Source organism: Eleutherodactylus coqui, chromosome 13 (genome assembly GCF_035609145.1).
Source record: "Eleutherodactylus coqui strain aEleCoq1 chromosome 13, aEleCoq1.hap1, whole genome shotgun sequence".
NCBI classification, from domain to species: Eukaryota; Metazoa; Chordata; class Amphibia; order Anura; family Eleutherodactylidae; genus Eleutherodactylus; species Eleutherodactylus coqui.
The window spans coordinates 3700157-3727298 of NC_089849.1; the positions used below are offsets into that span (position 1 = coordinate 3700157).

At 55.9% G+C, this 27142-nt stretch overlaps 1 protein-coding gene across 1 annotated transcript in view; it reads left to right on the forward strand.

Annotated features, from left to right (window-relative positions):
* The first annotated feature begins 13 nt into the window (after nucleotides 1-13).
* PTPN1 (protein tyrosine phosphatase non-receptor type 1) overlaps nucleotides 14-27142 on the forward strand; it is a 58919-nt gene continuing 31790 nt past the window's right edge. The window contains exon 1 of the mRNA XM_066587369.1: nucleotides 14-170. Coding sequence (XP_066443466.1) covers nucleotides 108-170 — 63 coding nt within the window. The 5' untranslated portion in view covers nucleotides 14-107. The remainder of the gene's footprint in view (nucleotides 171-27142) is intronic.

The window sequence follows — 27142 nt, forward strand, 5'->3', positions numbered from 1 at the left end:
GGCCCGTCGGGGGCGGAAGTGACGTCGGGGGGCGGTAGGTGGGAGTGCGCGCTTCCGGCTGCGTGCTGTGGTGTCAGGCGGCGGCCGGAGCGGACGGAGCGGCGGAGATGGACATGGAGCGGGAGTTCCGGGAGGCGGACAGGAACAGCAGCTGGAACTCCATCTACCAGGTGCGGAGGGTCACGTGACGGGCGCGGCACCCCGGCCACAAGGGGTTAATGACTGACAGCTGTCAATCACCGGCCCCTCCCCCAGCGCACCCCCCGGGGGCCCCGCGGACTGCTGTCCGGGTGTCACACAGTCCGCTCTGCTACATGCGGGTCACCGAGGAGGATGTCATTCATCTTCTATCATAGCGACGGATAATATCCCCCCCCCCAGTGTAATAACTGCATAATGTCCCCCCTTGTAGTGTAATAACTACATAATATCCCCCCCCCCCCATAGTATAACTACATACTATCCCCCCCTTGTAGTGTAATAACTGCATAATATCCCCCCCCAGTGTAATAACTACATAATATCCCCCCCTTGTAGTGTAATAACTACATAATATCCCCCCCTTGTAGTATAATAACTACATAATATCCCCCCCCAGTGTAATAACTACATAATATCCCCCCCTTGTAGTGTAATAACTGCATAATATCCCCCCCAGTGTAATAACTGCATAATATCCCCCCAGTGTAATAACTGCATAATGTCCCCCCCAGTGTAATAACTGCATAATATCCCCCCCTTGTAGTGTAATAACTACATAATATCCCCCCCATAGTATAACTACATAATATCCCCCCCTTGTAGTGTAATAACTACATAATATCCCCCCCTTGTAGTGTAATAACTACATAATATCCCCCCCAGTGTAATAACTGCATAATATCCCCCCTTGTAGTGTAATAACTGCATAATATCCCCCCAGTGTAATAACTACATAATGTCCCCCCTTGTAGTGTAATAACTGCATAATGTCCCCCCTTGTAGTGTAATAACTACATAATATCCCCCCCATAGTATAACTACATAATATCCCCCCCTTGTAGTGTAATAACTGCATAATGTCCCCCCCAGTGTAATAACTGCATAATATCCCCCCCTTGTAGTGTAATAACTACATAATATCCCCCCCATAGTATAACTACATAATATCCCCCCCAGTGTAATAACTGCATAATATCCCCCCCCTTGTAGTGTAATAACTGCATAATATCCCCCCAGTGTAATAACTACATAATATCCCCCCTTGTAGTGTAATAACTACATAATATCCCCCCCTTGTAGTGTAATAACTACATAATATCCCCCCCTTGTAGTATAATAACTACATAATATCCCCCCCCAGTGTAATAACTACATAATATCCCCCCCTTGTAGTGTAATAACTGCATAATATCCCCCCCAGTGTAATAACTGCATAATATCCCCCCCCCCCAGTGTAATAACTGCATAATGTCCCCCCCCAAAGTATAATAACTGCATAATATCCCCCCCCCCCCCACACACAGTGTGGTAGCCTTATAATACCCCCCTTGTAGTGTAATGACAAGATATCCCTCCCCTCCTCTGTAGTGTAATAAGCAGGTGGTATCCCTCCCCAGCGGTATGATAACTGGTTATCGGCAAGAGGCTCCCAGTGATTCCTCCGTCCTTCCGTGTATTTCGCGCTCCGGTTGACCTTTCACCTCCGTTCGCGGCGCCTGTGATGGGTGGAAAGAAATCTGTGTCAAAATGTGTCTAAATGAAGCCCACAGAGCGCCGCTCCCAGATACCGTTTCAGATACGCTCTCGGACGCGGGGGTGTAGGGTCCGCAGGGGTGTGGGGGTGTAGGGTCCGCGGGGGTGTAGGGTCCGCAGGGGTGTGGGGGTGTAGGGTCCGCGGGGGTGTAGGGTCCGCGGGGGTGTGGGGGTGTAGGGTCCGCGGGGGTGTAGGGTCCGCGGGGGTGTAGGGTCCGCGGGGGTGTAGGGTCCGCAGAGGTCCGCGGGGGTGTAGGGTCCGCAGAGGTCCGCGGGGGTGTGGGGTCCGCGGGGGTGTGGGGTCCGCGGGGGTGTGGGGTCCGCGGGGGTGCAGGTGTCGGGTCCGCGGGGGTGTCGGGTCCGCAGGGGTGTACATCTGCATGTGGGTGCAGCAAATCTGTGTCCAGAACGCCTGACGTGGTAATGGCGCAGAGGCCGCGCTGAACGCCATGTCACCTTTTCTGCATGCAGATTTCAAGTCCACGTGCGCATAAGTGGGTGCCATACAGCGGCGCCCCCTACTGATGGGTATCTGACACGGAATCGGCACAAATGTGAGCATCCCCGGCGGCGGCCCGCTGTGCAGCGGCTGCGCTCCGCGGTCATGTAAGCGGCTGTAGGCTTGCAGTGCGGGATCACGCCTGCTCACAGCTGAGGGTTTGTTGCAGTGCAGACGGACCAGCCCCACAAATCTCCCTCAGGCTAGTTTGTTACAATGTATCGGTCCGGCCCGCTGACCCCACACAGGATCGCTGACGGAAAAATCCACCGCCGATCGCCTCATAAGCCGTGGGTTTGAAATTGGCGCAGAGCGGCAGGTTCCTCAGCCGGGCTGGTCTGTGAGTCACGGATGGATCAGTCGCACCCGATAGCAAGAAGCTCGGACGGATGTCGCACGCCTGAAGGGGCAATGTCTGCCAGGGATCGGGGTGCGTCTTGTGAGAAAAACGTATCGCCGCTGTCCGCGCCTCGGAGAATCCCGGGTGAGGAGTAAACTTAGAATCATCTCATCACAAGAGGCTGATCGTTATCCCTCTGGCCCCGCCCCCTCGCCCTGCTCTTGGGGAAGCCCTGGGAAAGCCCCGCCTCCAGCTCTCCAACTATGGGGAGATATGTAGGGGATCCCCTGTAGCTCCGCCCCCTCTCTCCTCACTATGGGGGGATTCTAATCTCTTTTGCTATCTTCTCCCATTGATTTCACGGCGCTAGCGCAGCGAGGCTGAGTGAGGACATCGCAAGTGAGAAGGAAACCATTGAAGAGGATGCGTTTTCACTCGACCTCGCAGCACAGGAAACTCTATGGACAGTGGGGCGGAGCCTAGCGGCCGCGGTCACGGGGGCGACAGACCGCCTGGATGTGAGGCTGATGTGCCCAACGGGGGCTTTCAGGCTACAAAACATCTCATGTGAAAGACCCCGCTGGACCCGTCAGCCTCACATCCAGGCGGTCTGTCGCCGTGTGACCGCGGCCTTACACGCATGTGCGATATTTTTTTATTGTCTGCCATAACAGGCGATTCTCCAACAAGTCGGCCAAAACCAGGAGCTGCGGCAGCTGCGCGCTCCGACCGCCGGGGAGCGAACACGTGTCTGGGCGTAGCGCAATCACTTATGTCGTGCGTGACCATAGCGCCATCAGGCGAGGACCGCGCACGGACATGAATAGACGTATCCGGCGCGGTCTTCTGTAACCCCAAGTTACGGTTACAATATTGGGACGCGCTTCTCGGCCTGATGTCGCGCCCGCCCGTATGAACGCAGCCTTAGGGCGTATGTACATGTGTGCGTCATCCATGGAACTCCCCCGAAAAAAGAACCCATAATGGTAAGTGCGTCTCTCTGCATGCGCCATTGTTTTTTCTGTTCTCGCAGTAATCCCGAGCGCTGGAAAAACCGCACCGTCTCCGATTTTCCTGCAATCCCCCGTCATTGGCTACGGCGACTAAGGAGATCGCATCGCGCTCCCGGACCACAGCTTTAAGGCTGCGAGTGTCTGGGGTCATTCCATGCGGCGCTCCGCCGTGCAGATGTCAGAGCCCTGCAAGGGTGCGAGTGTCTGTGGTCATTCCATGCGGCGCTCCGCCGTGCAGATGTCAGAGCCCTGCCGGATGAACGGCGTCTCCGGTTACCGAGCGGATACAAATTGGGCGCACATTTCTGTCTACATGGAAGTCATACTGTGTGAATGATAATGATGTGTATAATAATCCTTACTTATATGGCGCCACCATACGCCGCAGCGCACACAAGACAGGGATACAAAATATATACAAACCCCGCTTACATGTAGTAATCAGCTGATGGAGACAGTAGGGGCGCAGGGCTGCAACTATAGATAATGGGGGGTACAGAGGGTAAAGGGGCTGCAGACGGGCACGGTATGGCGGGGTCGAGAGTGAGGGATGCTATACACATAGACAATGGTCAGGCCGTATAGTGGCTGAATCGGTATGACTGCAGGGACAGTTGATGGGGGCTGGCAGGGATTGCAGTCAGTAGGTCAGGGAGCATGTTATCAGGGGGTACAGAGGGGTTTAGTTTAGGGAATATTGTATGCCCCCCTGAAGAGGGGCGTTATTGGGGCACGCCTGAAGTTGTGTGTCAGTGATTGCCCGGATATTTTTTTTGGTAGCGCATTCCAGAGGACCGGTGCTGCTCTGGAGAAGTCCTGGAGATGGGAATGAGAGGTTCGGGTTAAAGGGGCACTTAGTCTGATTTCGTTGGCAGAGCGGAGGGCGCAGGCTAGGTGGTTGATTGAGATGAGAGATACAATGTAGGGCGGTGCAGTGCTGTGGATGAGGGATACAATGTAGGGCGGTGCTGTGGATGAGGGATACAATGTAGGATGGCGCGGTGCTGTGGATGAGGGATACAATGTAGGGCGGCGCGGTGCTGTGGATGAGGGATACAATGTAGGGCGGCACGGTGCTGTGGATGAGGGATACAATGTAGGGCGGTGCTGTGGATGAGGGATACAATGTGGGGCGGTGCTGTGGATGAGGGATACAATGTAGGGCGGTGCGGTGCTGTGGATGAGGGATACAATGGAGGGCGGTGCAGTGGATGAGGGATACAATGTAGGGCGGCGCGGTGCTGTGGATGAGGGATACAATGTAGGGCGGCACAGTGCTGTGGATGAGGGATACAATGTAGGGCGGTGCTGTGGATAAGTGATACAATGTAGGGCGGTGCAGTGGATGAGGGATACAATGTAGGGCGGCGCGGTGCTGTGGATGAGGGATACAATGTAGGGCGGCGCGGTGCTGTGGATGAGGGATACAATGTAGGGCGGCACGGTGCTGTGGATGAGGGATACAATGTAGGGCGGTGCTGTGGATGAGGGATACAATGTGGGGCGGTGCTGTGGATGAGGGATACAATGTAGGGCGGTGCGGTGCTGTGGATGAGGGATACAATGGAGGGCGGTGCAGTGGATGAGGGATACAATGTAGGGCGGCGCGGTGCTGTGGATGAGGGATACAATGTAGGGCGGCACAGTGCTGTGGATGAGGGATACAATGTAGGGCGGCGCAGGGCTGTGGATGAGGGATACAATGTAGGGCGGTGCTGTGGATGAGGGATACAATGTGGGGCGGTGCTGTGGATGAGGGATACAATGTAGGGCGGTGCGGTGCTGTGGATGAGGGATACAATGGAGGGCGGTGCTGTGGATGAGGGATACAATGTAGGGCGGTGCTGTGGATGAGGGATACAATGTAGGGTGGTGCGGTGCTGTGGATGAGGGATACAATGGAGGGCGGTGCTGTGGATGAGGGATACAATGTAGGGTGGTGCGGTGCTGTGGATGAGGGATACAATGTAGGGCGGTGCTGTGGATGAGGGATACAATGTGGGGCGGTGCTGTGGATGAGGGATACAATGTAGGGTGGTGCGGTGCTGTGGATGAGGGATACAATGGAGGGCGGTGCTGTGGATGAGGGATACAATGTAGGGCGATGCTGTGGATGAGGGATACAATGTAGGGTGGTGCGGTGCTGTGGATGAGGGATACAATGTAGGGTGGTGCGGTGCTGTGGATGAGGGATACAATGTAGGGCGGTGCTGTGCTGTGGATGAGGGATACAATGTAGGGCAGTGCTGTGGATGAGGGATACAATGTAGGACGGTGCTGTGGATGAGGGATATAATGTAGGGCGGTGTGGTGCTGTGGATGAGGGATACAATGTAGGGCGGTGCTGTGGATGAGGGATATAATGTAGGGCGGTGTGGTGCTGTGGATGAGGGATACAATGTAGGGCGGTGCTGTGGATGAGGGATACAATGTAGGGCAGTGCTGTGGATGAGGGATACAATGTAGGGCAGTGCTGTGGATGAGGGATACAATGTAGGGCGGTGCTGTGGATGAGGGATACAATGTAGGGCGGTGCTGTGGATGAGGGATACAATGTAGGGCGGTGCTGTGGATGAGGGATACAATGTAGGGCGGGGCTGTGGATGAGGGATACAATGTAGGGCGGTGCTGTGGATGAGGGATACAATGTAGGGCGGTGCTGTGGATGAGGGATACAATGTAGGACAGTGCTGTGGATGAGGGATACAATGTAGGGCGGTGCTGTGGATGAGGGATACAATATAGGGGGGCTCGGTGCTGTGGAGGGCTTTGTGGATGAGGGTGGTGAGTGTAAACTGTATTCTGTATTTGACGGGCAGCCAGTGCAGTGACTGGCACAGGGCAGAGGCATCCGAGTAGCGGCTGGACAGGATTGATTGGAGGAGGTGGAGTCTGCCGCTGGGGGGCCGATAAGCAGCGAATAAATGGGATCTTAAGATGAAATAAAATGCACACATTCACTGACAGACAGCAGAGATCTTAAACGGTTTCAGTTCCTCAGAATGCCTATTGAAGGAGGCGGTTCTGTCTTTTTCATTGATGCGTTATTTCGCAGTCCCGTCGCCGTCCGCTGTTATGGAAGCCCCGGCAGGAACAGTGCTGTGTGATGACGGAACCCAACGGACCGCAGCGCTGTTTACGGGACTGCTGCGGCGGAGGCTCCGAGCTGAAGATCCGGCACAGATGCGAACGAGCCTTTAGGGTTTGCAGCTGACTGTTAGTGAGTCCGGATACATAGAGCCTCCCCAGTATACAGAGCAGGGCAGGCGGCAGATTACAGAGAACAATAGCTGTCACTCGGTAGCCTAGCAGCGTGCGTTCTGCAGCAGACGAGCCCTTCTGTTCTCCGGCTTAGTAACCCTTTCATTGTGAGTGCGGCTGCGGGGCTCGGCCCTATCGACGGGCTCAGGGTTGGCGTGGAGCTGCGTACTCTCTGCTGTACTAGTAAATGGCTAGGCTTTCGGGAGGCACGGACCCAATGATTGCGGCGGCGCCCGCTCTGGGGTCATCCCCTGCAGCTCTGCTAGTAATGCGGCGCAGCGCTACCCATGTGTTACCCATCCTGCTGCCCCTGGGATGGGGGGCATCGTGGGTGTTGTGTCATGTCAGAAGGCACGTGCTGCACGCCTCGCCGCTCTCCCTGCTTGCTGATTGTTTTCAAAATGTCTTATGTTTTTGCGTTTGTCCTGTAATAATGACATCTGTACAATTGTCTGTATCTCACGTGTCCCATCTAGGATGCCCCTCTGCCCACATGAGGTCCCGAACCCGTACCCCAGAAGCCCCTCTGCCCACATGGGGTCCCGAACCCGTGTCCCAGAAGCCCCTCTGCCCACATGAGGTCCCGAACCCGTGTCCCAGAAGCCCCTCTGCCCACATGAGGTCCCGAACCCGTGTCCCAGAAGCCCCTCTGCCCACATGAGGTCCCAGAAGCCCCTCTGCCCACATGAGGTCCCGGACCCGTATCCCAGAAGCCCCTCTGCCCACATGAGGTCCCGAACCCGTGTCCCAGAAGCCCCTCTGCCCACATGAGGTCCCGGACCCGTGTCCCAGAAGCCCCTCTGCCCACATGAGGTCCCGGACCCGTATCCCAGAAGCCCCTCTGCCCACATGAGGTCCCGAACCCGTGTCCCAGAAGCCCCTCTGCCCACATGAGGTCCCGAACCCGTGTCCCAGAAGCCCCTCTGCCCACATGAGGTCCCGAACCCGTGTCCCAGAAGCCCCTCTGCCCACATGAGGTCCCAGAAGCCCCTCTGCCCACATGAGGTCCCGGACCCGTATCCCAGAAGCCCCTCTGCCCACATGAGGTCCCGAACCCGTGTCCCAGAAGCCCCTCTGCCCACATGAGGTCCCGGACCCGTGTCCCAGAAGCCCCTCTGCCCACATGAGGTCCCGGACCCGTATCCCAGAAGCCCCTCTGCCCACATGAGGTCCCGAACCCGTGTCCCAGAAGCCCCTCTGCCCACATGAGGTCCCGAACCCGTGTCCCAGAAGCCCCTCTGCCCACATGAGGTCCCGAACCCGTGTCCCAGAAGCCCCTCTGCCCACATGAGGTCCCAGAAGCCCCTCTGCCCACATGAGGTCCCGGACCCGTATCCCAGAAGCCCCTCTGCCCACATGAGGTCCCGAACCCGTGTCCCAGAAGCCCCTCTGCCCACATGAGGTCCCGGACCCGTGTCCCAGAAGCCCCTCTGCCCACATGAGGTCCCGGACCCGTATCCCAGAAGCCCCTCTGCCCACATGAGGTCCCGAACCCGTGTCCCAGAAGCCCCTCTGCCCACATGAGGTCCCGAACCCGTGTCCCAGAAGCCCCTCTGCCCACATGAGGTCCCGAACCCGTGTCCCAGAAGCCCCTCTGCCCACATGAGGTCCCGAACCCGTGTCCCAGAAGCCCCTCTGCCCACATGAGGTCCCGGACCCGTATCCCAGAAGCCCCTCTGCCCACATGAGGTCCCGAACCCGTGTCCCAGAAGCCCCTCTGCCCACATGAGGTCCCGAACCCGTGTCCCAGAAGCCCCTCTGCCCACATGAGGTCCCGAACCCGTGTCCCAGAAGCCCCTCTGCCCACATGAGGTCCCGGACCCGTATCCCAGAAGCCCCTCTGCCCACATGAGGTCCCAGAAGCCCCTCTGCCCACATGAGGTCCCGGACCCGTATCCCAGAAGCCCCTCTGCCCACATGAGGTCCCGAACCCGTGTCCCAGAAGCCCCTCTGCCCACATGAGGTCCCGAACCCGTGTCCCAGAAGCCCCTCTGCCCACATGAGGTCCCGAACCCGTGTCCCAGAAGCCCCTCTGCCCACATGAGGTCCCGGACTTGTATCCCAGAAGCCCCTCTGCCCACATGAGGTCCGGAACCCGTGTCCCAAAAGCCTCTCTGCCCACATGAGGTCCCGGACCCGTATCCCAGAAGCCCCTCTGCCCACATGAGGTCCCAGAAGCCCCTCTGCCCACATGGGGTCCCGGACCCGTATCCTAGAAGCCCCTCTGCCCACATGAGGTCCCGGACCCGTATCCCAGAAGCCCCTCTGCCCACATGAGGTCCCGGACCCGTATCCCAGAAGCCCCTCTGCCCACATGAGGTCCCGGACCCGTATCCCAGAAGCCCCTCTGCCCACATGAGGTCCCGGACCCGTATCCCAGAAGCCCCTCTGCCCACATGAGGTCCCGGACCCGTATCCCACAAGCCCCTCTGCCCACGTGAGGTCCCGGACCCGTATGCCAGAAGCTCCTCTGCCCACATGAGGTCCCGGACCCGTATCCCAGAAGCCCCTCTGCCCACATGAGGTCCCGGACCCGTATCCCAGAAGCCCCTCTGCCCACATGAGGTCCCGGACCCGTATCCCAGAAGCCCCTCTGCCCACATGAGGTCCCGGACCCGTATGCCAGAAGCGCCTCTGCCCACATGAGGTCCCGGACCCGTATGCCAGAAGCGCCTCTGCCCACATGAGGTCCCGGACCCGTATCCCAGAAGCCTCTCTGCCCACATGAGGTCCCGGACCCGTATCCCAGAAGCCCCTCTGCCCACATGAGGTCCCGAACCCGTATCCCAGAAGCCCCTCTGCCCACATGAGGTCCCGGACCCGTATCCCAGAAGCCCCTCTGCCCACATGAGGTCCCGGACCCGTATCCCAGAAGCCTCTCTGCCCACATGAGGTCCCGGACCCGTATCCCAGAAGCCCCTCTGCCCACATGAGGTCCCGGACCCGTATGCCAGAAGCGCCTCTGCCCACATGAGGTCCCGGACCCGTATGCCAGAAGCCCCTCTGCCCACATGAGGTCCCGGACCCGTATCCCAGAAGCCCCTCTGCCCACATGAGGTCCCGGACCCGTATCCCAGAAGCCCCTCTGCCCACATGAGGTCCCAGAAGCCCCTCTGCCCACATGGGGTCCCGGACCCGTATCCTAGAAGCCCCTCTGCCCACATGAGGTCCCGGACCCGTATCCCAGAAGCCCCTCTGCCCACATGAGGTCCCGGACCCGTATCCCAGAAGCCCCTCTGCCCACATGAGGTCCCGGACCCGTATCCCAGAAGCCCCTCTGCCCACATGAGGTCCCGGACCCGTATCCCAGAAGCCCCTCTGCCCACATGAGGTCCCGGACCCGTATCCCAGAAGCCCCTCTGCCCACGTGAGGTCCCGGACCCGTATCCCAGAAGCCCCTCTGCCCACGTGAGGTCCCGGACCCGTATCCCAGAAGCCCCTCTGCCCACATGAGGTCCCGGACCCGTATGCCAGAAGCGCCTCTGCCCACATGAGGTCCCGGACCCGTATGCCAGAAGCGCCTCTGCCCACATGAGGTCCCGGACCCGTATCCCAGAAGCCTCTCTGCCCACATGAGGTCCCGGACCCGTATCCCAGAAGCCCCTCTGCCCACATGAGGTCCCGAACCCGTATCCCAGAAGCCCCTCTGCCCACATGAGGTCCCGGACCCGTATCCCAGAAGCCCCTCTGCCCACATGAGGTCCCGGACCCGTATCCCAGAAGCCTCTCTGCCCACATGAGGTCCCGGACCCGTATCCCAGAAGCCCCTCTGCCCACATGAGGTCCCGGACCCGTATGCCAGAAGCGCCTCTGCCCACATGAGGTCCCGGACCCGTATGCCAGAAGCCCCTCTGCCCACATGAGGTCCTGGACCCGTATGCCAGAAGCCCCTCTGCCCACATGAGGTCCCGGACCCGTATCCCAGAAGCCCCTCTGCCCACATGAGGTCCCGGACCCGTATCCCAGAAGCCCGTCTGCCCACATGAGGTCCCGGACCCGTATCCCAGAAGCCCCTCTGCCCACATGAGGTCCCGGACCCGTATCCCAGAAGCCCCTCTGCCCACATGAGGTCCCGGACCCGTATGCCTGAAGCCCCTCTGCCCACATGAGGTCCCGGACCCGTATCCCAGAAGCCTCTCTGCTCTATCACTCCCAACCCATGTCCCAGAAGCCTCTCTTCTCTGCTAGTGCTCTGGACCCGTATCCCAGCAGCCTCTCTGCCCATGTAAGGTCCCTGACCCGTATCCCTGAGGCCTCTTAGCTCTGCTAGCGCTCCCGACCCGTATCCCAGCAGCCTCTCTGCTCTGCTAGCGTCCCAGCAGCCTCTCTGCTCTGCTGGCGCTCCCGGCCCGTATCCCAGCAGCCTCTCTGCTCTGCTAGCGCTCCCGGCCCGTATCCCAGCAGCCTGTCTGCTCTGCTAGCGTCCCAGCAGCCTCTCTGCTCTGCTGGCGCTCCCGGCCCGTATCCCAGCAGCCTCTCTGCTCTGCTAGCGCTCCCGACCCGTATCCCAGCAGCCTCTCTGCTCTGCTGGCGCTCCCGACCCGTATCCCAGCAGCCTCTCTGCTCTGCTGGCGCTCCCGACCCGTATCCCAGCAGCCTCTCTGCTCTGCTGGCGCTCCCGACCCGTATCCCAGCAGCCTCTCTGCTCTGCTGGCGCTCCCGACCCGTATCCCAGCAGCCTCTCTGCTCTGCTGGCGCTCCCGACCCGTATCCCAGCAGCCTCTCTGCTCTGCTGGCGCTCCCGACCCGTATCCCAGCAGCCTCTCTGCTCTGCTGGCGCTCCCGACCCGTATCCCAGCAGCCTCTCTGCTCTGCTGGCGCTCCCGACCCGTATCCCAGCAGCCTCTCTGCTCTGCTGGCGCTCCCGACCCGTATCCCAGCAGCCTCTCTGCTCTGCTGGCGCTCCCGACCCGTATCCCAGCAGCCTCTCTGCTCTGCTGGCGCTCCCGACCCGTATCCCAGCAGCCTCTCTGCTCTGCTGGCGCTCCCGACCCGTATCCCAGCAGCCTCTCTGCTCTGCTGGCGCTCCCGACCCGTATCCCAGCAGCCTCTCTGCTCTGCTGGCGCTCCCGACCCGTATCCCAGCAGCCTCTCTGCTCTGCTGGCGCTCCCGACCCGTATCCCAGCAGCCTCTCTGCTCTGCTGGCGCTCCCGACCCGTATCCCAGCAGCCTCTCTGCTCTGCTGGCGCTCCCGACCCGTATCCCAGCAGCCTCTCTGCTCTGCTGGCGCTCCCGACCCGTATCCCAGCAGCCTCTCTGTTCTGCTAGCGCTCCTGACCCGTATCCCAGCAGCCTCTCTGCTCTGCTGGCGCTCCCGACCCGTATCCCAGCAGCCTCTCTGTTCTGCTAGCGCTCCTGACCCAGAGGCCTCGCTGACGTGTCAGTGTTTTGCACCCTGCATGGAGTTGGACTGCTTTACAATCTTTCCTCCTCGGTGATTCAGTCTGCGGAGCTCCTTCAGCAAGTCCAGACCCATCCTGAGTGTTACCTGGTAGCCGACGTGTCCGGGTCTGTAGAGATTCCTTCCAAAGATATCCACTCACCGCAGACCTGGAAAGGTACATGATGTCTACCCTTCCATCTGGGATTACATTCCCATCTTGCTCCCTTCCCTTGTGCTAACACTGTGTGTCAGTTTTAACTGTAAGTTTGAATTCTGATCATGAAACAGGTGGCACTAGATGAACACTACTATACTTCCCTGTCAATAGGGTAATAGTGGAGCGGTGGTTACCCAAACATACATTGCTTATTCTGTACTGATCCTGAGTTACATCCTGTATTATACCCCAGAGCTGCACTCACTATTCTGCTGGTGGAGTCACTGTGTACATACATTACTTATCCTGTACTGACCCTGAGTTACATCCTGTATTATACTCCAGAGCTGTGCTCACTATTCTGCTGCTGTAGTCACTGTGTACATACATTACTTATCCTGTACTGACCCTGAGTTACATCCTGTATTATACTCCAGAGCTGCACTCACTATTCTGCTGGTGGAGTCACTGTGTACATACATTACTTATCCTGTACTGCTCCTGAGTTACATTCTGTATTATACTCCAGAGCTGTACTCACTATTCTGCTGGTGGGGTCACTGTGTACATACATTACTTATCCTGTACTGACCCTGAGTTACATCCTGTATTATACCCCAGAGCTGCACTCACTATTCTGCTGGTGGAGTCACTGTGTACATACATTACTTATCCTGTACTGATCCTGAGTTACATTCTGTATTATACTGCAGAGCTGCACTCACTATTCTGCTGGTGGAGTCACTGTGTACATACATTACTTATCCTGTACTGACCCTGAGTTACATCCTGTATTATACTGCAGAGCTGCACTCACTATTCTGCTGGTGGAGTCACTGTATACATACATTACTTATCCTGTACTGCTCCTGAGTTACATCCTGTATTATACTCCAGAGCTGCACTCACTATTCTGCTGGTGGAGTCACTGTGTACATACATTACTTATCCTGTACTGCTCCTGAGTTACATCCTGTATTATACTCCAGAGCTGCACTCACTATTCTGCTGGTGGAGTCACTGTGTACATACATTACTTATCCTGTACTGACCCTGAGTTACATCCTGTATTATACTCCAGAGCTGCACTCACTATTCTGCTGGTGGAGTCACTGTGTACATACATTACTTATCCTGTACTGATCCTGAGTTACATTCTGTATTATACTGCAGAGCTGCACTCACTATTCTGCTGGTGGAGTCACTGTGTACATACATTACTTATCCTGTACTGCTCCTGAGTTACATCCTGTATTATACCCCAGAGCTGCACTCACTATTCTGCTGGTGGAGTCACTGTGTACATACATTACTTAAAGGAGCGGCTGATATCACATATGTAATGGCTGGTAGAGTGTTTAAACTAGGTACTGGGGGGGGTGGGGGGGGAAGAGAAATAGGGGGGTAGTCAGTGTAGCTAGCGACCTGGGTCTAAGCAATGGGAAGGGGGAGGTCGAGCAGGGGGTGGGGTTAGTACGGTTAGAACTTACAGATCAGCCAATAGTACCATTAGTAACAAAAAGTATTTAAAGAACAAAAAAAACTTATAAATTGTATGACCACGAATGCAAGAAGTCTGATCGGCAAAGTGGGTGAGCTTGAAGCGAGAATGACTGATGAAAACTACGATATAGTTGGAATAACGGAAACATGGCTTGATGATAAGTGCGATTGGGCGGTGAATTTACAGGGGTACAATCTCTTCAGAAGAGACCGAAGGAACCAGAAAGGGGGAGGGGTACGTCTTTACATTAAATGGTACTTAATGCTGAGGCTACGGGAAGATATAGGGGTAGGAGAAGAACAGGTGGAATCTCTGTGGGTAGAAATACAGGGAGAAAAAAATAACAAAATCCTGATAGGAGTTTTCTATAGACCACCAAAAGCAACAGAAGAAACTGAAACCTTACTACTAAGGCAGATAGAAGAGGTGTCAAAGCGAAACGAAGTAACTATCATGGGGGACTTTACTTATCTGGATATAATATGAGAAAATGAGACCTGCAAATCTCACAGGGGTGATAAGTTCTTGAGAGTAATTAAAGATAATTACCTGAACCAACTGGTGCAGGAACCAACGAGAGGGAGGGCCATTCTGGGCTTACTATTAACCAACAGACTGGACAGAATCATAGGGGTACAGGTTGAGGGGCACTTTGGGAACAGTGACCACAATATAATCAACTTCCAGCTGTCACTCAATAAGAAGCCTTATCAGGGAGCGACGAACAAACAACTGTAGTAAAGCAAAATTTGATGAGCTTAGAACTACTATCGGTAACATTAATTGGGACAACATCCTCAAAAATATCAGTACAGAGGACAAATGGGAGGAGTTTAAAAGGATCCTAATCACCTCATGTGAGCAGTTCATTCCCTTCAAAAGTAAAGGAAACTCAACTAAAAGGAAACCAATGTGGCTCGACAAGACGGTAAGAGGGGCAATAAACAAAAAAAAGAAAGCGTTCAAACTACTAAAGCAAGAAGGCAGCGAAGAAGCGCTAAAATCATACAGGGAAAAAAACAAAATATGCAAAGATAAGATCAAAACTGCCAAGGAGGAAGCAGAAAGACGGATCGCAAAAGAGAGCAAAAACAACCCGAAGCTATTTTTCAACTATATTAACAGCAAAAGGATTTGCAGGGAGAGCGCTGGCCCTTTAACAAATAATGCAGGGGAAATCATTGAAGATGATGGAGTGAAGGCAAATCTATTAAATAGTTTCTTTTCTAGTGTATTACGAACAAAAAAGAAATGCCACATGAGATGCAGGGGAATAAAATGAACCGCCCGCAAAATATCTCATACCTAACGCAAGAGGAAGTGCGGAACCGGTTAAAGAGGATTCAAATCGATAAATCACCAGGCCCAGATGGAATACACCCAAGGGTTCTAAGAGAACTAAGTGATGTGATAGCTAGGCCACTATATCTAATATTTGTGGATACTATCGAGACCGGGGTTGTACCATTGGATTGACGCATTGCCAGCGTGGTTCCAATTTACAAAAAGGGGACCAAAAGTGAGCCTGGTAACTACAGGCCGGTAAGTCTCACTTCAGTAACGGGAGAAATATTCGAGGGGATTCTGAGAGACGCCATCGAAGAGTACATCAAGAAGAACAACGGAATAACTCCTCACCAGCACGGGTTCATGAGGGGCCGATCATGTCAGACCAATCTGATCAGCTTCTACCATGAAGTAAGCTCTAGGCTGGACCAGGGAGAGTCTATTGATCTTGTATATCTGGACTTCTCTAAAGCATCTGACACCGTGCCACATAATAGGCTAATATACAAAATGAGAAGCTCGGACTGGGCGAAAACGTGTGTAAGTGGGTAAGGAACTGGCTCAGAGATAGAAAGCAGAGGGGGGTAATAAATGGTTCGTACTCTGATTGGGCCCCCATCACTAGTGGGGGCCACAGGGTTCAGTATTGGGCCCCATTCTGTTCAACATATTTACCAACCACCTGGTAGAGGGGCTGCACAGTAAGATATCAATATTTGTAGATGATACAAAACTATACAAGATAATTAATACAATGGAGGACAATGTGCGGCTACAAACGGACCGAGATAAACCGGGGACTCGGGGGGGGGGGGGGGAGAGAAGGTCAGTGCTGATAAATGTAAGGTTCTGCACATGGGCAGGAGAAACGGGTGTCACCAATATACACTAAATGGGGTACAGCTAGGGAAAAGACCAGGGGGTACTAGTGGGCTGTAGACTAAACTGGAGCAACCAATGCCAGTCAGCTGCTGCAAAGGCTAATAAAGTCTTGGGGTGCAGTAAAAGAGGTATAGGGGCGAGGGGCGAGAACATTATCCCCCCACTATATAAGGCACTTGTCAGGCCTCACATGGAATACTGCGTACAGTTCTGGTCACCGGGGCTCAGGAAAGATGTTACAGTGCTGGAGGGGTTCAAAGAAGGGCAACTAAACTAATACATGAAATGACGGGACTGGAATACCCAGAGAGGCACCAAAACTGGGACTATTCACCCCGGAAAACAGACGGCTAAGGGGCGATCAAATAACTATGTATAAATACATGATGGGACGATACAAGGATCTCTGCCAGGATCTGTTTATACCCAGGACTGCGACGGTAACAAGAGGACATCCGCTACGTCTAGAGGAAAGCAGGTTTCATCACCAACACAGAAAGGGGATTCTTTACTGTAAGAGCAGTGAGACTGTGGAACTCTCTGCCTGAGGACGTGGTGATGGCAGGATCCATAGAGGAGTGTAAGAGGGACTTGATGTCTTTCTGGAGCGGAAGGATATTACAGGATATAAATCTTAGGTTAATTGTTAATCCGGGTATACAGGCAGGTAGGAACTATTAGGGGTTGATCCAGGGATTAGTCTGATTGCTATTAGGGAGTCGGGAAGGAATTTTTCCCCAAAAGGGCTAATTGGCTTCTGCCTCTTGGGGTTTTTTGCCTTCCTCTGGATCAACAACACAGGAGGATAACAGGCTGGACTAGATGGACATTGTCTTTATTCAGCCTTACGAACTATGTTACTATGTTATGTCTCTGGAGGTTATATCAGTACTGGAGCGTTATAAGAGCAGCGGCTGATATGACATATATGATGTATCTGGTGATTATAAGAGCAGCGGCTGATATCGCATATATGATGTATCTGGAGGTTACATCGGTGTTGGCGTGTTATAAGAGGGAGATGATGAGTGGCGTGTAGATGTCTTCCCCTCTACAATCACTACTTAATGTGCGGTCAGACCCTCTGGCTCCTCTATCGTCTTGGACTTCGGGGTTACTGTCCCTTTAAGTCCAGCGGCGGGTCGTATTGTTCCCACGCTGCACATCTGTTTACGTGTGATTTGAGCCGACGCTTTAAGGCCGGGAACTCCGGATAATTCCAGGATCGGTGCGGAGTAGAGTCCTAGGAAGGCGCTCGTCCGGCTCTGCTGTAACCGCTGTAGCGGCGTCTACCATAAGCAGCTCAGGCGGCGGATCTTGGTAACCGGTCGTCTCCAGGACCCGGGAGATTACCGGCCGCTCAGTCCCATCGGCCCTCACCTACTTGCATCTGGCGGGGGGGGGGGGCGCCTCGTGTGATGATAGGCGCAAAGTGTCCCCGGCGAACAGCTCTTCCAAAGGATAAAGTCCTAACACAGCCGGTCAGTCCATGATTGGGCGGTGAGGTCACACAGCCAATGTAACGGGTCATCATACGATTAGATGATGTCATAGGGTGAGGGTGGTGAGGTCACAATGCATGTATCCGGTCAGTCTGTGATTGGATGATGATGTCACATTGGGAGGGCTGTGAGGTCACGGTCTGTAGCAGGTTATCCTATGATTAGATGATGTCACAGCAGGCGCTCAGGTCGTAGTGCATGCAGCAGCTCAGTACGTGATTGGATGGTGAGGTCACGCAGTCTATGTAGCAGGTCTGTGATGAAGCAGTGATGTCACATGATTATATGTCCGCCTGTGATGACATGTGACCTCCGTATATTAGGCTCCATTTTGCACTGTTGCTGCTGAGCGCCCCCCGGGGCTGAATGTATGAAGCTTTATTGTTTGTCCGCCGTGAGCACGGGGTGCGGCTCCTCCATCCTGATCTGACTTCTTACAGATACATTTATCATCATCTTCCTCGCTCTGCCCGCTCTTCTTGGTACCCTTAACCTCCACCCATTTCCTCAGGATATACTGAAGACCCCCCACATCCAGGACTTCTCTGCCGCCTCTCTGGCTGCCCACTTACCGCTCTTAAAGGGATCTTCTCAAATACTTGTGAGCCTATCGGTCACAGCAAATCATTCCTGATACGCCGGAACATGGAAAACTATGTAATGCCGTCACAAGAGCTTACAGTCTATAAGGAGGGAATAGGAAGGGGGGGGACACAAGAGCTTACAGTCTATGAGGAGGGAATAGGAAGGGGGGGGGGGCACAAGAGCTTACAGTCTATGAGGAATAGGGGGACACAAGAGCTTACAGTCTATGAGGAGGAACTAGGGGGACACAAGAGCTAACAGTCTATGAGGAGGGAATAGGAGGGGCACAAGAGCTTACAGTCTATGGGGAGGGAATAGGGGGACACAAGAGCTTACAGTCTATGAGGAGGGAATAGGGGGACACAAGAGCTTACAGTCTATGAGGAGGGAATAGGGGGACACAAGAGCTTACAGTCTATGAGGAGGGAATAGGAAGGGGGGGGGGGCACAAGAGCTTACAGTCTATGAGGAGGGAATAGGGGGGCACAAGAGCTTACAGTCTATGAGGAGGGAATAGGGGGGCACAAGAGCTTACAGTCTATGGGGAGGGAATAGGGGGGCACAAGAGCTTACAGTCTATGAGGAGGGAATAGGGGGGCACAAGAGCTTACAGTCTATGAGGAGGACATAGGGGGATACAAGAGCTTACAGTCTATGAGGAGGGAATAGGGGGGCACAAGAGCTTACAGTCTATGGGGAGGGAATAGGGGGGCACAAGAGCTTACAGTCTATGGGGAGGGAATAGGGGGGCACAAGAGCTTACAGTCTATGGAGAGGGAATAGGGGGGCACAAGAGCTTACAGTCTATGAGGAGGGAATAGGGGGACACAAGAGCTTACAGTCTATGAGGAGGACATAGGGGGATACAAGAGCTTACAGTCTATGGGGAGGGAATAGGGGGACACAAGAGCTTACAGTCTATGAGGAGGGAATAGGGGGGCACAAGAGCTTACAGTCTATGGGGAGGGAATAGGGGGGACACAAGAGCTTACAGTCTATGAGGAGGGAATAGGGGAGACAAGAGCTTACAGTCTATGGGGAGGGAATAGGGGGACACAAGAGCTTACAGTCTATGGGGAGGGAATAGGGGGGACACAAGAGCTTACAGTCTATGGGGAGGGAATAGGGGGGACACAAGAGCTTACAGTCTATGGGGAGGGAATAGGAGGACACAAGAGCTTACAGTCTATGAGGAGGGAATAGGGGGACACAAGAGCTTACAGTCTATGAGGAATAGGGGAACACAAGAGCTTACAGTCTATGGGGAGGGAATAGGAGGACACGAGCTTACAGTCTATGGGGAGGAAATAGGGGGGACACAAGAGCTTACAGTCTATGGGGAGGAAATAGGGGGGACACAAGAGCTTACAGTCTATAAGGAGGGAATAGGAGGACACAAGAGCTTACAGTCTATAAGGAGGGAATAGGGGGACACAAGAGCTTACAGTCTATGAGGAGGGAATAGGGGGGACACAAGAGCTTACAGTCTATGAGGAGGGAATAGGAGGACACAAGAGCTTACAGTCTATAAGGAGGGAATAGGGGGACACAAGAGCTTACAGTCTATAAGGAGGGAATAGGAGGACACAAGAGCTTACAGTCTATGAGGAATAGGGAGGACACAAGAGCTTACAGTCTATGAGGAGGAAATAGGAGGGACACAAGAGCTTACAGTCTATAGGTGGGACAGAAGTGTTTTGCAGGGTGCGGCTCGCGGCCCCCCGTGCTACAAGTCCTCATTGGCCGCAGTGTTGTGCGCTCTGGGAGATGATGAGGATCCTACTCCGTCTGCTGGAGGAAGCCCAAGATCTTCTGCGATAACCCAGCAAGTCTCAGCCTGCGCCTCGTTCCTGCCGTCGGCCGCGTGAGGAATGCGCCGCACGTAGCACCCGGACCGGTGAGCAGGAGGGGGTGCAGGACGTCACCAGCCCAGCTGTCCCAGAGCTCTGCACAGCCATACATAACTACATTGGGGCCCTTCTGTGTCGGCAGGGAGGGCCGCTAGTCTGGATCCTTGGAAAGCGGGCTGAACGCTGTGAGAGCAGCCATAGTGGTCTTCACCCAGCTTTCCCAGGGGCAGATATGTTGGGCCGCAGAACCTGAGTGCATTTCGCTTTGGCGGGCATATGGGCACCGCATGGGCCCTCAGACTAGGACGTGGCACGAGGTTCTGTCCCGTGGGCCATGTGTGTACTCTCTAGGGGGCCGTGCACGCTCTATGGAACACACTAATGGCACGGCGCCTGAAGACCATGTATCGATCGAGGAGTGCCGGCAGGTCCTGGACTGTACCGTCACGTGTCAGGTGCCCCCCTCCCCCGTTGGCAGCGCCCTTGTTTGTGCCCGCTAGCTGTAGAGGCCGTTACTTCCCTGGTTACCATCTTCTCGGAACTACTACTTCTGTTTTTTCCAGACTCTCACAGGAAGGGGCGTTGCTGCACCCCGTGGCGTTAATGGGCTCAGTGCTGCCCTCCGCTGGGGAGGGGTCGTCGCTGCGCCTCCTGTTATTGGTGGGCTCACTGCTGCCCTCCGCTGGGGAGGGGTCATCGCTGCGCCTCCTGTTATTGGTGGGCTCACTGCTGTCCTCTACTGGGGAGGGATCGTCGCTGCGCCTTGTGTTATTGGTGGGCTCAGTGCTGCCCTCCGCTGGGGAGGGGTCGTCGTTGCGCCTCGTGTTATTGGTGGGCTCAGTTCTGTTCTCTGCTGGGGAGGGGTCGTCGCTGCGCCTCATGTTATTGGTGGGCTCAGTGCTGCCCTCCGCTGGGGAGGGGTCATCGCTGCGGCCGCACCTCGTGTTATTGGTGGGCTCAGTGCTGTCCTCTGCTGGGAAGGGGTCGTCGCTGCGCCTCATGTTATTGGTGGGCTCAGTGCTGCCCTCCGCTGGGGAGGGGTCGTCACTATGGCTCGTGTTATTGGTGGGCTCAGTACTGTCCTCCACTGGCGAGGGGTCGTCGCTGCGCCTCCTGTTATTGGTGGGCTCAGTGCTGCCCTCCGCTGGGGAGGGGTCGTCGCTGCGCCTCATGTTATTGGTGGGCTCAGTGCTGTCCTCCGCTGGGGAGGGGTCGTCACTGCGCCTCATGTTATTGGTGGGCTCAGTGCTGTCCTCCGCTGGGGAGGGGTCGTTGCTGCGCCTCGTGTTATTGGTGGGCTCAGTGCTGTCCTCCGCTGGGGAGGGGTCGTCGCTGCGCCTCGTGTTATTGGTGGCCTCTGTACTGTTCTCTGCTGGGGAGGGGTCGTCGCTGCGCCTCCTGTTATTGGTGGGCTCAGTGCTGTCCTCTGCTGGGGAGGGGTCGTCGCTGCGCCTCGTGTTATTGGTGGGCTCAGTGCTGCCCTCTGCTGGGGAGGGGTCGTCGCTGCGCCTCGTGTTATTGGTGGGCTCAGTGCTGCCCTCCGCTCGGGAGGGGTCGTCGCTGCGGCCGCACCTCGTGTTATTGGTGGGCTCAGTGCTGTCCTCTGCTGGGAAGGGGTCGTCGCTGCGCCTCATGTTATTGGTGGGCTCAGTGCTGCCCTCCGCTGGGGAGGGGTCGTCACTATGGCTCGTGTTATTGGTGGGCTCAGTACTGTCCTCCGCTGGGGAGGGGTCGTCACTATGGCTCCTGTTATTGGTGGGCTCAGTACTGTCCTCCACTGGCGAGGGGTCGTCGCTGCGCCTCCTGTTATTGGTGGGCTCAGTGCTGCCCTCCGCTGGGGAGGGGTCGTCGCTGCGCCTCATGTTATTGGTGGGCTCAGTGCTGTCCACCACTGGGGAGGGGTCTCGCTGCGCCTCGTGTTATTGGTGGGCTCAGTGCTGTCCTCCGCTGGGGAGGGGTCGTCGCTGCGCCTCATGTTATTGGTGGGCTCAGTGCTGTCCTCCGCTGGGGAGGGGTCGTCGCTGCGCCTCATGTTATTGGTGGGCTCAGTGCTGTCCTCCGCTGGGGAGGGGTCGTTGCTGCGCCTCGTGTTATTGGTGGGCTCAGTGCTGTCCTCCGCTGGGGAGGGGTCGTCGCTGCGCCTCGTGTTATTGGTGGCCTCTGTACTGTTCTCTGCTGGGGAGGGGTCGTCGCTGCGCCTCCTGTTATTGGTGGGCTCAGTGCTGTCCTCTGCTGGGGAGGGGTCGTCGCTGCGCCTCGTGTTATTGGTGGGCTCAGTGCTGCCCTCTGCTGGGGAGGGGTCGTCGCTGCGCCTCGTGTTATTGGTGGGCTCAGTGCTGCCCTCCGCTCGGGAGGGGTCGTCGCTGCGCCTCCTGTTATTGGTGGGCTCAGTGCTGCCCTCTGCTGGGGGAGGGGTCGTCGCTGCGCCTCGTGTTATTGGTGGGCTCAGTGCTGTCCACCGCTGGGGAGGGGTCGTCGCAGCGCCTCCTCTTATTGGTGGGCTCAGTACTGTCCTCCGCTGGGGAGGGGTCGTCGCTGCGCCTCGTGTTATTGGTGGGCTCAGTTCTGTCCTCTGCTGTGGGAGGGGTCGTCGCTGCGCCTCCTGTTATTGGTGGGCTCAGTGCTGTCCTCCGCTGGGGAGGGGTCGTCGCTGCGCCTCGTGTTACTTGTGGGCTCAGCGCTGTCCTCCGCTGGCGAGGGGTCGTCGCTGCGGCCGCACCTCGTGTTATTGGTGGGCTCAGTGCTGTCCTCTGCTGGGAAGGGGTCGTCGCTGCGCCTCATTTTATTGGTGGGCTCAGTGCTGTCCTCTGCTGGGAAGGGGTTGTCGCTGCGCCTCGTTTTATTGGTGGGCTCATTGCTCTACTCTGCTGGGGAGGCGTCGTCGCTGCGCCTCATGTTATTGGTGGGCTCAGTGCTGTCCTCTGCAGGAGAGGGGTCGTCGCTGCGCCTCGTGTTATTGGTGGACTCAGTGCTGCCCTCCGCTGGGGAGGGGTTGTCACTATGGCTCGTGTTATTGGTGGGCTCAGTACTGTCCTCCGCTGGGGAGGGGTCGTCACTATGGCTCGTGTTATTGGTGGGCTCAGTACTGTCCTCCACTGGCGAGGGGTCGTCGCTGCGCCTCCTGTTATTGGTGGGCTCAGTGCTGTCCTCCGCTGGGGAGGGGTCGTCGCTACGCCTCCTGTTATTGGTGTGCTCAGTGCTGTCCTCTGCTGGGGAGCGGTCGTCGCTGCGCCTCGTGTTATTGGTGGGCTCAGTGCTGCCCTCCGCTCGGGAGGGGTCGTCGCTGCGGCTGCGCCTCGTGTTATTGGTGGGCTCAGTGCTGTCCTCTGCTGGGGAGGGGTCGTCGCTGCGCCTCCTGTTATTGGTGGGCTCAGTGCTGTCCTCTGCTGGGGAGGGGTCGTCGCTGCGCCTCGTGTTATTGGTGGGCTCAGTGCTGCCCTCTGCTGGTGAGGGGTCGTCGCTGCGCCTCGTGTTATTGGTGGGCTCAGTGCTGTCCACCACTGGGGAAGGGTCGTCGCTGCGCCTCGTGTTATTGGTGGGCTCAGTGCTGCCCTTTGCTGGCGAGGGGTCATCGCTGCGCCTCCTGTTATTGGTGGGCTCAGTGCTGCCCTCTGCTGGCGAGGGGTCATCGCTGCGCCTCCTGTTATTGGTGGGCTCAGTGCTGTCCTCCGCTGGGGAGGGGTCGTCACTGCGGCCGCGCCTCGTGTTATTGGTGGGCTCAGTGCTTTCCTCTGTTGGGAAGGGGTCGTCGCTTCGCCTCGTGTTATTGGTGGGCTCAGTGCTGTCCTCCACTGGGGAGGGGTCGTCGCTGCGCCTCATGTTATTGGTGGGCTCAGTGCTGCCCTCCGCTGGCGAGGGGTCGCCACTATGGCTCATGTTATTGGTGGGCTCAGTGCTGCCCTCCACTGGGGAGGGGTTGTCGCTGCGCCTCGTGTTATTGGTGGGCTCAGTGTTGTCCTCCGCTGGCGAGGGGTCGCCACTATGGCTCATGTTATTGGTGGGCTCAGTGCTGCCCTCCGCTGGGGAGGGGTCGTCGCTGCGCCTCCTGTTATTGGTGGGCTCAGTACTGTCCTCCGCTCGTGAGGGGTCGTCGCTGCGCCTCTTGTTATTGGTGGGCTCAGTGCTGCCCTCCGCTGGGGAGGGGTCGTCGCTGCGCCTCGTGTTATTGGTGGGCTCAGTACTGTCCTCTGCTGGGGAGGGTTCGTGACTGCGCCTCGTGTTATTGGTGGGCTCAGTACTGTCCTCCGCTAGTGAGGGGTCGTCGCTGCGCCTCTTGTTATTGGTGGGCTCAGTACTGTTCTCCGCTAGTGAGGGGTCGTAGCTGCGCCTCTTGTTATTGGTGGGCTCAGTGCTGCCCTCCGCTGGGGAGGGGTCGTCGCTGCGCCTCGTGTTATTGGTGGGCTCAGTACTGTCCTCTGCTGGTGAGGGGTCGTCGCTGCGCCTCCTGTTATTGGTGAGCTCAGTGCTGTCTTCCGCTGGGGAGGGGTCGTCACTGCGCCTCGTGTTATTGGTGGGCTCGGTGCTGCCCTCCGCTGGAGAGGGGTTGTCGCGCTCGTATCGTTGTTGGTTCTGGGCTCAGCTGGTTTGGTCTAATACAACTATAGTCCTGCGGCCGTCGGGTAGATTTGCCGTTTTAGCTTCCCACCATTTTTAACATCTCTGCTTGCTGTCAGTGAATGTGACCCATCTGATTCTTCCGCGGGGGCTGAGCTCCCGTCTTGGCGCAGTCGCCATTGCAGGAAACATCTCTCCCTTCTACTGCGATGGGCCGTACACAGGAGGCTCCACCCACTGATAACCAAGGGTTCATGTCATGGATGGGGGTCCCATGGACCTCCAGGGGGGCTCAGGCCACATGGCTCTCGGGGTGTAAATAACGATTATTTCATTCATTGCCGACTAGCAGGAATGACCGTCCCGCTTGCGGTGAGCTCCCGTGTAGTCGTCGCTCCGCTTCCGTTCTGACAGCGGCTTCTGGGGTTCCTTCTTCATCCAGTATGGCGGCTCCTGGTGTTCTTACGGTTTGACTCTCCCGGCTACTGAAACCAAGTGGCGCAGCTTGATGGAAACCGCGAAGTATCTCCTACGTATCCAGCAGTAGGTTGGTCCTGACCTCGACCTGCAGGGGGGGCAGTGTAACCAGTCCAGACTGATGCCGGTTACCTGCACCGATACATTGTAGCAAACCACTTGGATATGAAAGGGATTCATGCTGCTGGTGCGTTTACCTGACAGAGGAGCGTGTAGACTGATACAGAATACCAAACCCTCAGCTGTGCAGGTTTGTCTCTTCTTGTATATGTCTGACCTAGCACATACTAGTATATACTGTGTCCGTTGGCCCTGTCCACACTGCGTCTCATTATGTCTCCCGGCGGCCCTTATTAGTGGTTGCTGCCAGCGATCTGCGGGTCGGCAGCCGTATATCTGCTTGCTGTCATGAGACGCGCTTGTAGATGATAATCTTATTGACCGATCTGCTTTCCAGGAACAGAACGTGATTGTCTTTATGTTCTACTGAGAAGTCGCCTTATTGTGGTTTACAGAAGGTTCCAGTAACTTCATTGCTGAACAGCCTTAAAGGGAAACCGACCTCCAGAGCGCAGCTTAGTTATACTGCCATTCTTAAAAGACCAAAGCTTAGAATGTTATGGGAGCATTATAAGAGGTGTATTATCCTCCAGAGCTGCACTCACTATTCTGCTGGTGGAGTCACTGTGTACATATATTACTTATCCTGTACTGACCCTGAGTTACATCCTGTATTATACTCCAGAGCTGCACTCACTATTCTGCTGGTGGAGTCACTGTGTATATACATTACTTATCCTGTACTGCTCCTGAGTTACATCCTGTATTATACTCCAGAGCTGCACTCACTATTCTGCTGGTGGAGTCAGTGTGTACATACATTACTTATCCTGTACTGATCCCGAGTTACATCCTGTATTATACCCCCAGAGCTGCACTCACTATTCTGCTGGTGGAGTCACTGTGTACATACATTACTTATCCTGTACTGCTCCTGAGTTATATCCTGTATTATACTCCAGAGCTGCACTCACTATTCTGCTGGTGGAGTCACTGTGTACATACATTACTTATCCTGTACTGACCCTGAGTTACATCCTGTATTATACTCCAGTGCTGCACTCTCTATTCTGCAACGGCGTATCACCTTCAGAACCACGGTAGCGTAAGCCGGGAGATGTCCGTGCTGCGTGCGAAGGTCCTTCACTCGCCCTCCTGTCTCCCATTCCTGGAAGAAGGGCCGAAGCCATCCCCTGCAGGAGTAGACCCACGGAGGAGCCCTCTCCTGCCAGAGGTTGCCTATGTTGATCTTAAAAAAGGTGTCTACAAGAAACACCACGGGGTTGACCATAGATAACCCCCCTAGTCTCCTTGTGCGATATGTGACATCTCTCCTAATTAGGTTCAACCTGTTCCCCCACAGCATTAGGAAGAACAGGTTGTAGACCCGGGTCCAGAGAGGCTCTGGCAAAATGCATACACTGCCCAGGTAGATGAATAAAGGGAGCAGGTATGTTCTGATCAGGCTAACTCTTTCCCGAAGGGTCAAAGACCAACCCTTCCACTGGTTTACCTTCTGAGTGGCACCATCCAGTCTGTCTACCCAATTTTGCATGGGGTAATCCCCCTGGCCAAATTTGATGCCAAACCCCATCCCCAGCATTCTCTCTCACATTCACTGCTTTAGCTGGATCTGGACTTTGGGTCTTGGCCTTTCCGTAGGTAGATGGTAGCACCTTATCAGTTTTGTTTTTATTCTGATTCTTGTCTTTCCTTTTTTTTTTTGGCCTCCACATCACTGGAAGCCCGGGACAATACTTGGCCAGCAGCCCCCTCCACATTACCGGGACCCTACTTGGCCAGTAGCCCCCTCCGCATCACTGGAAGCCCGGGACAATACTTGGCCAGCAGCCCCCTCCACATTACCGGGACCCTACTTGGCCAGCAGCCCCCTCCGCATCACTGGAAGCCCGGGACAATACTTGGCCAGCAGCCCCCTCCACATTACAGGGCGCCCGGGACCCTACTTGGCCAGAAGTCCCCTCCACATCACTGGAAACCCGGGACCCTACTTGGCCAGCAGCCCCCTCCACATTAGCGGAAGCCCGGGACC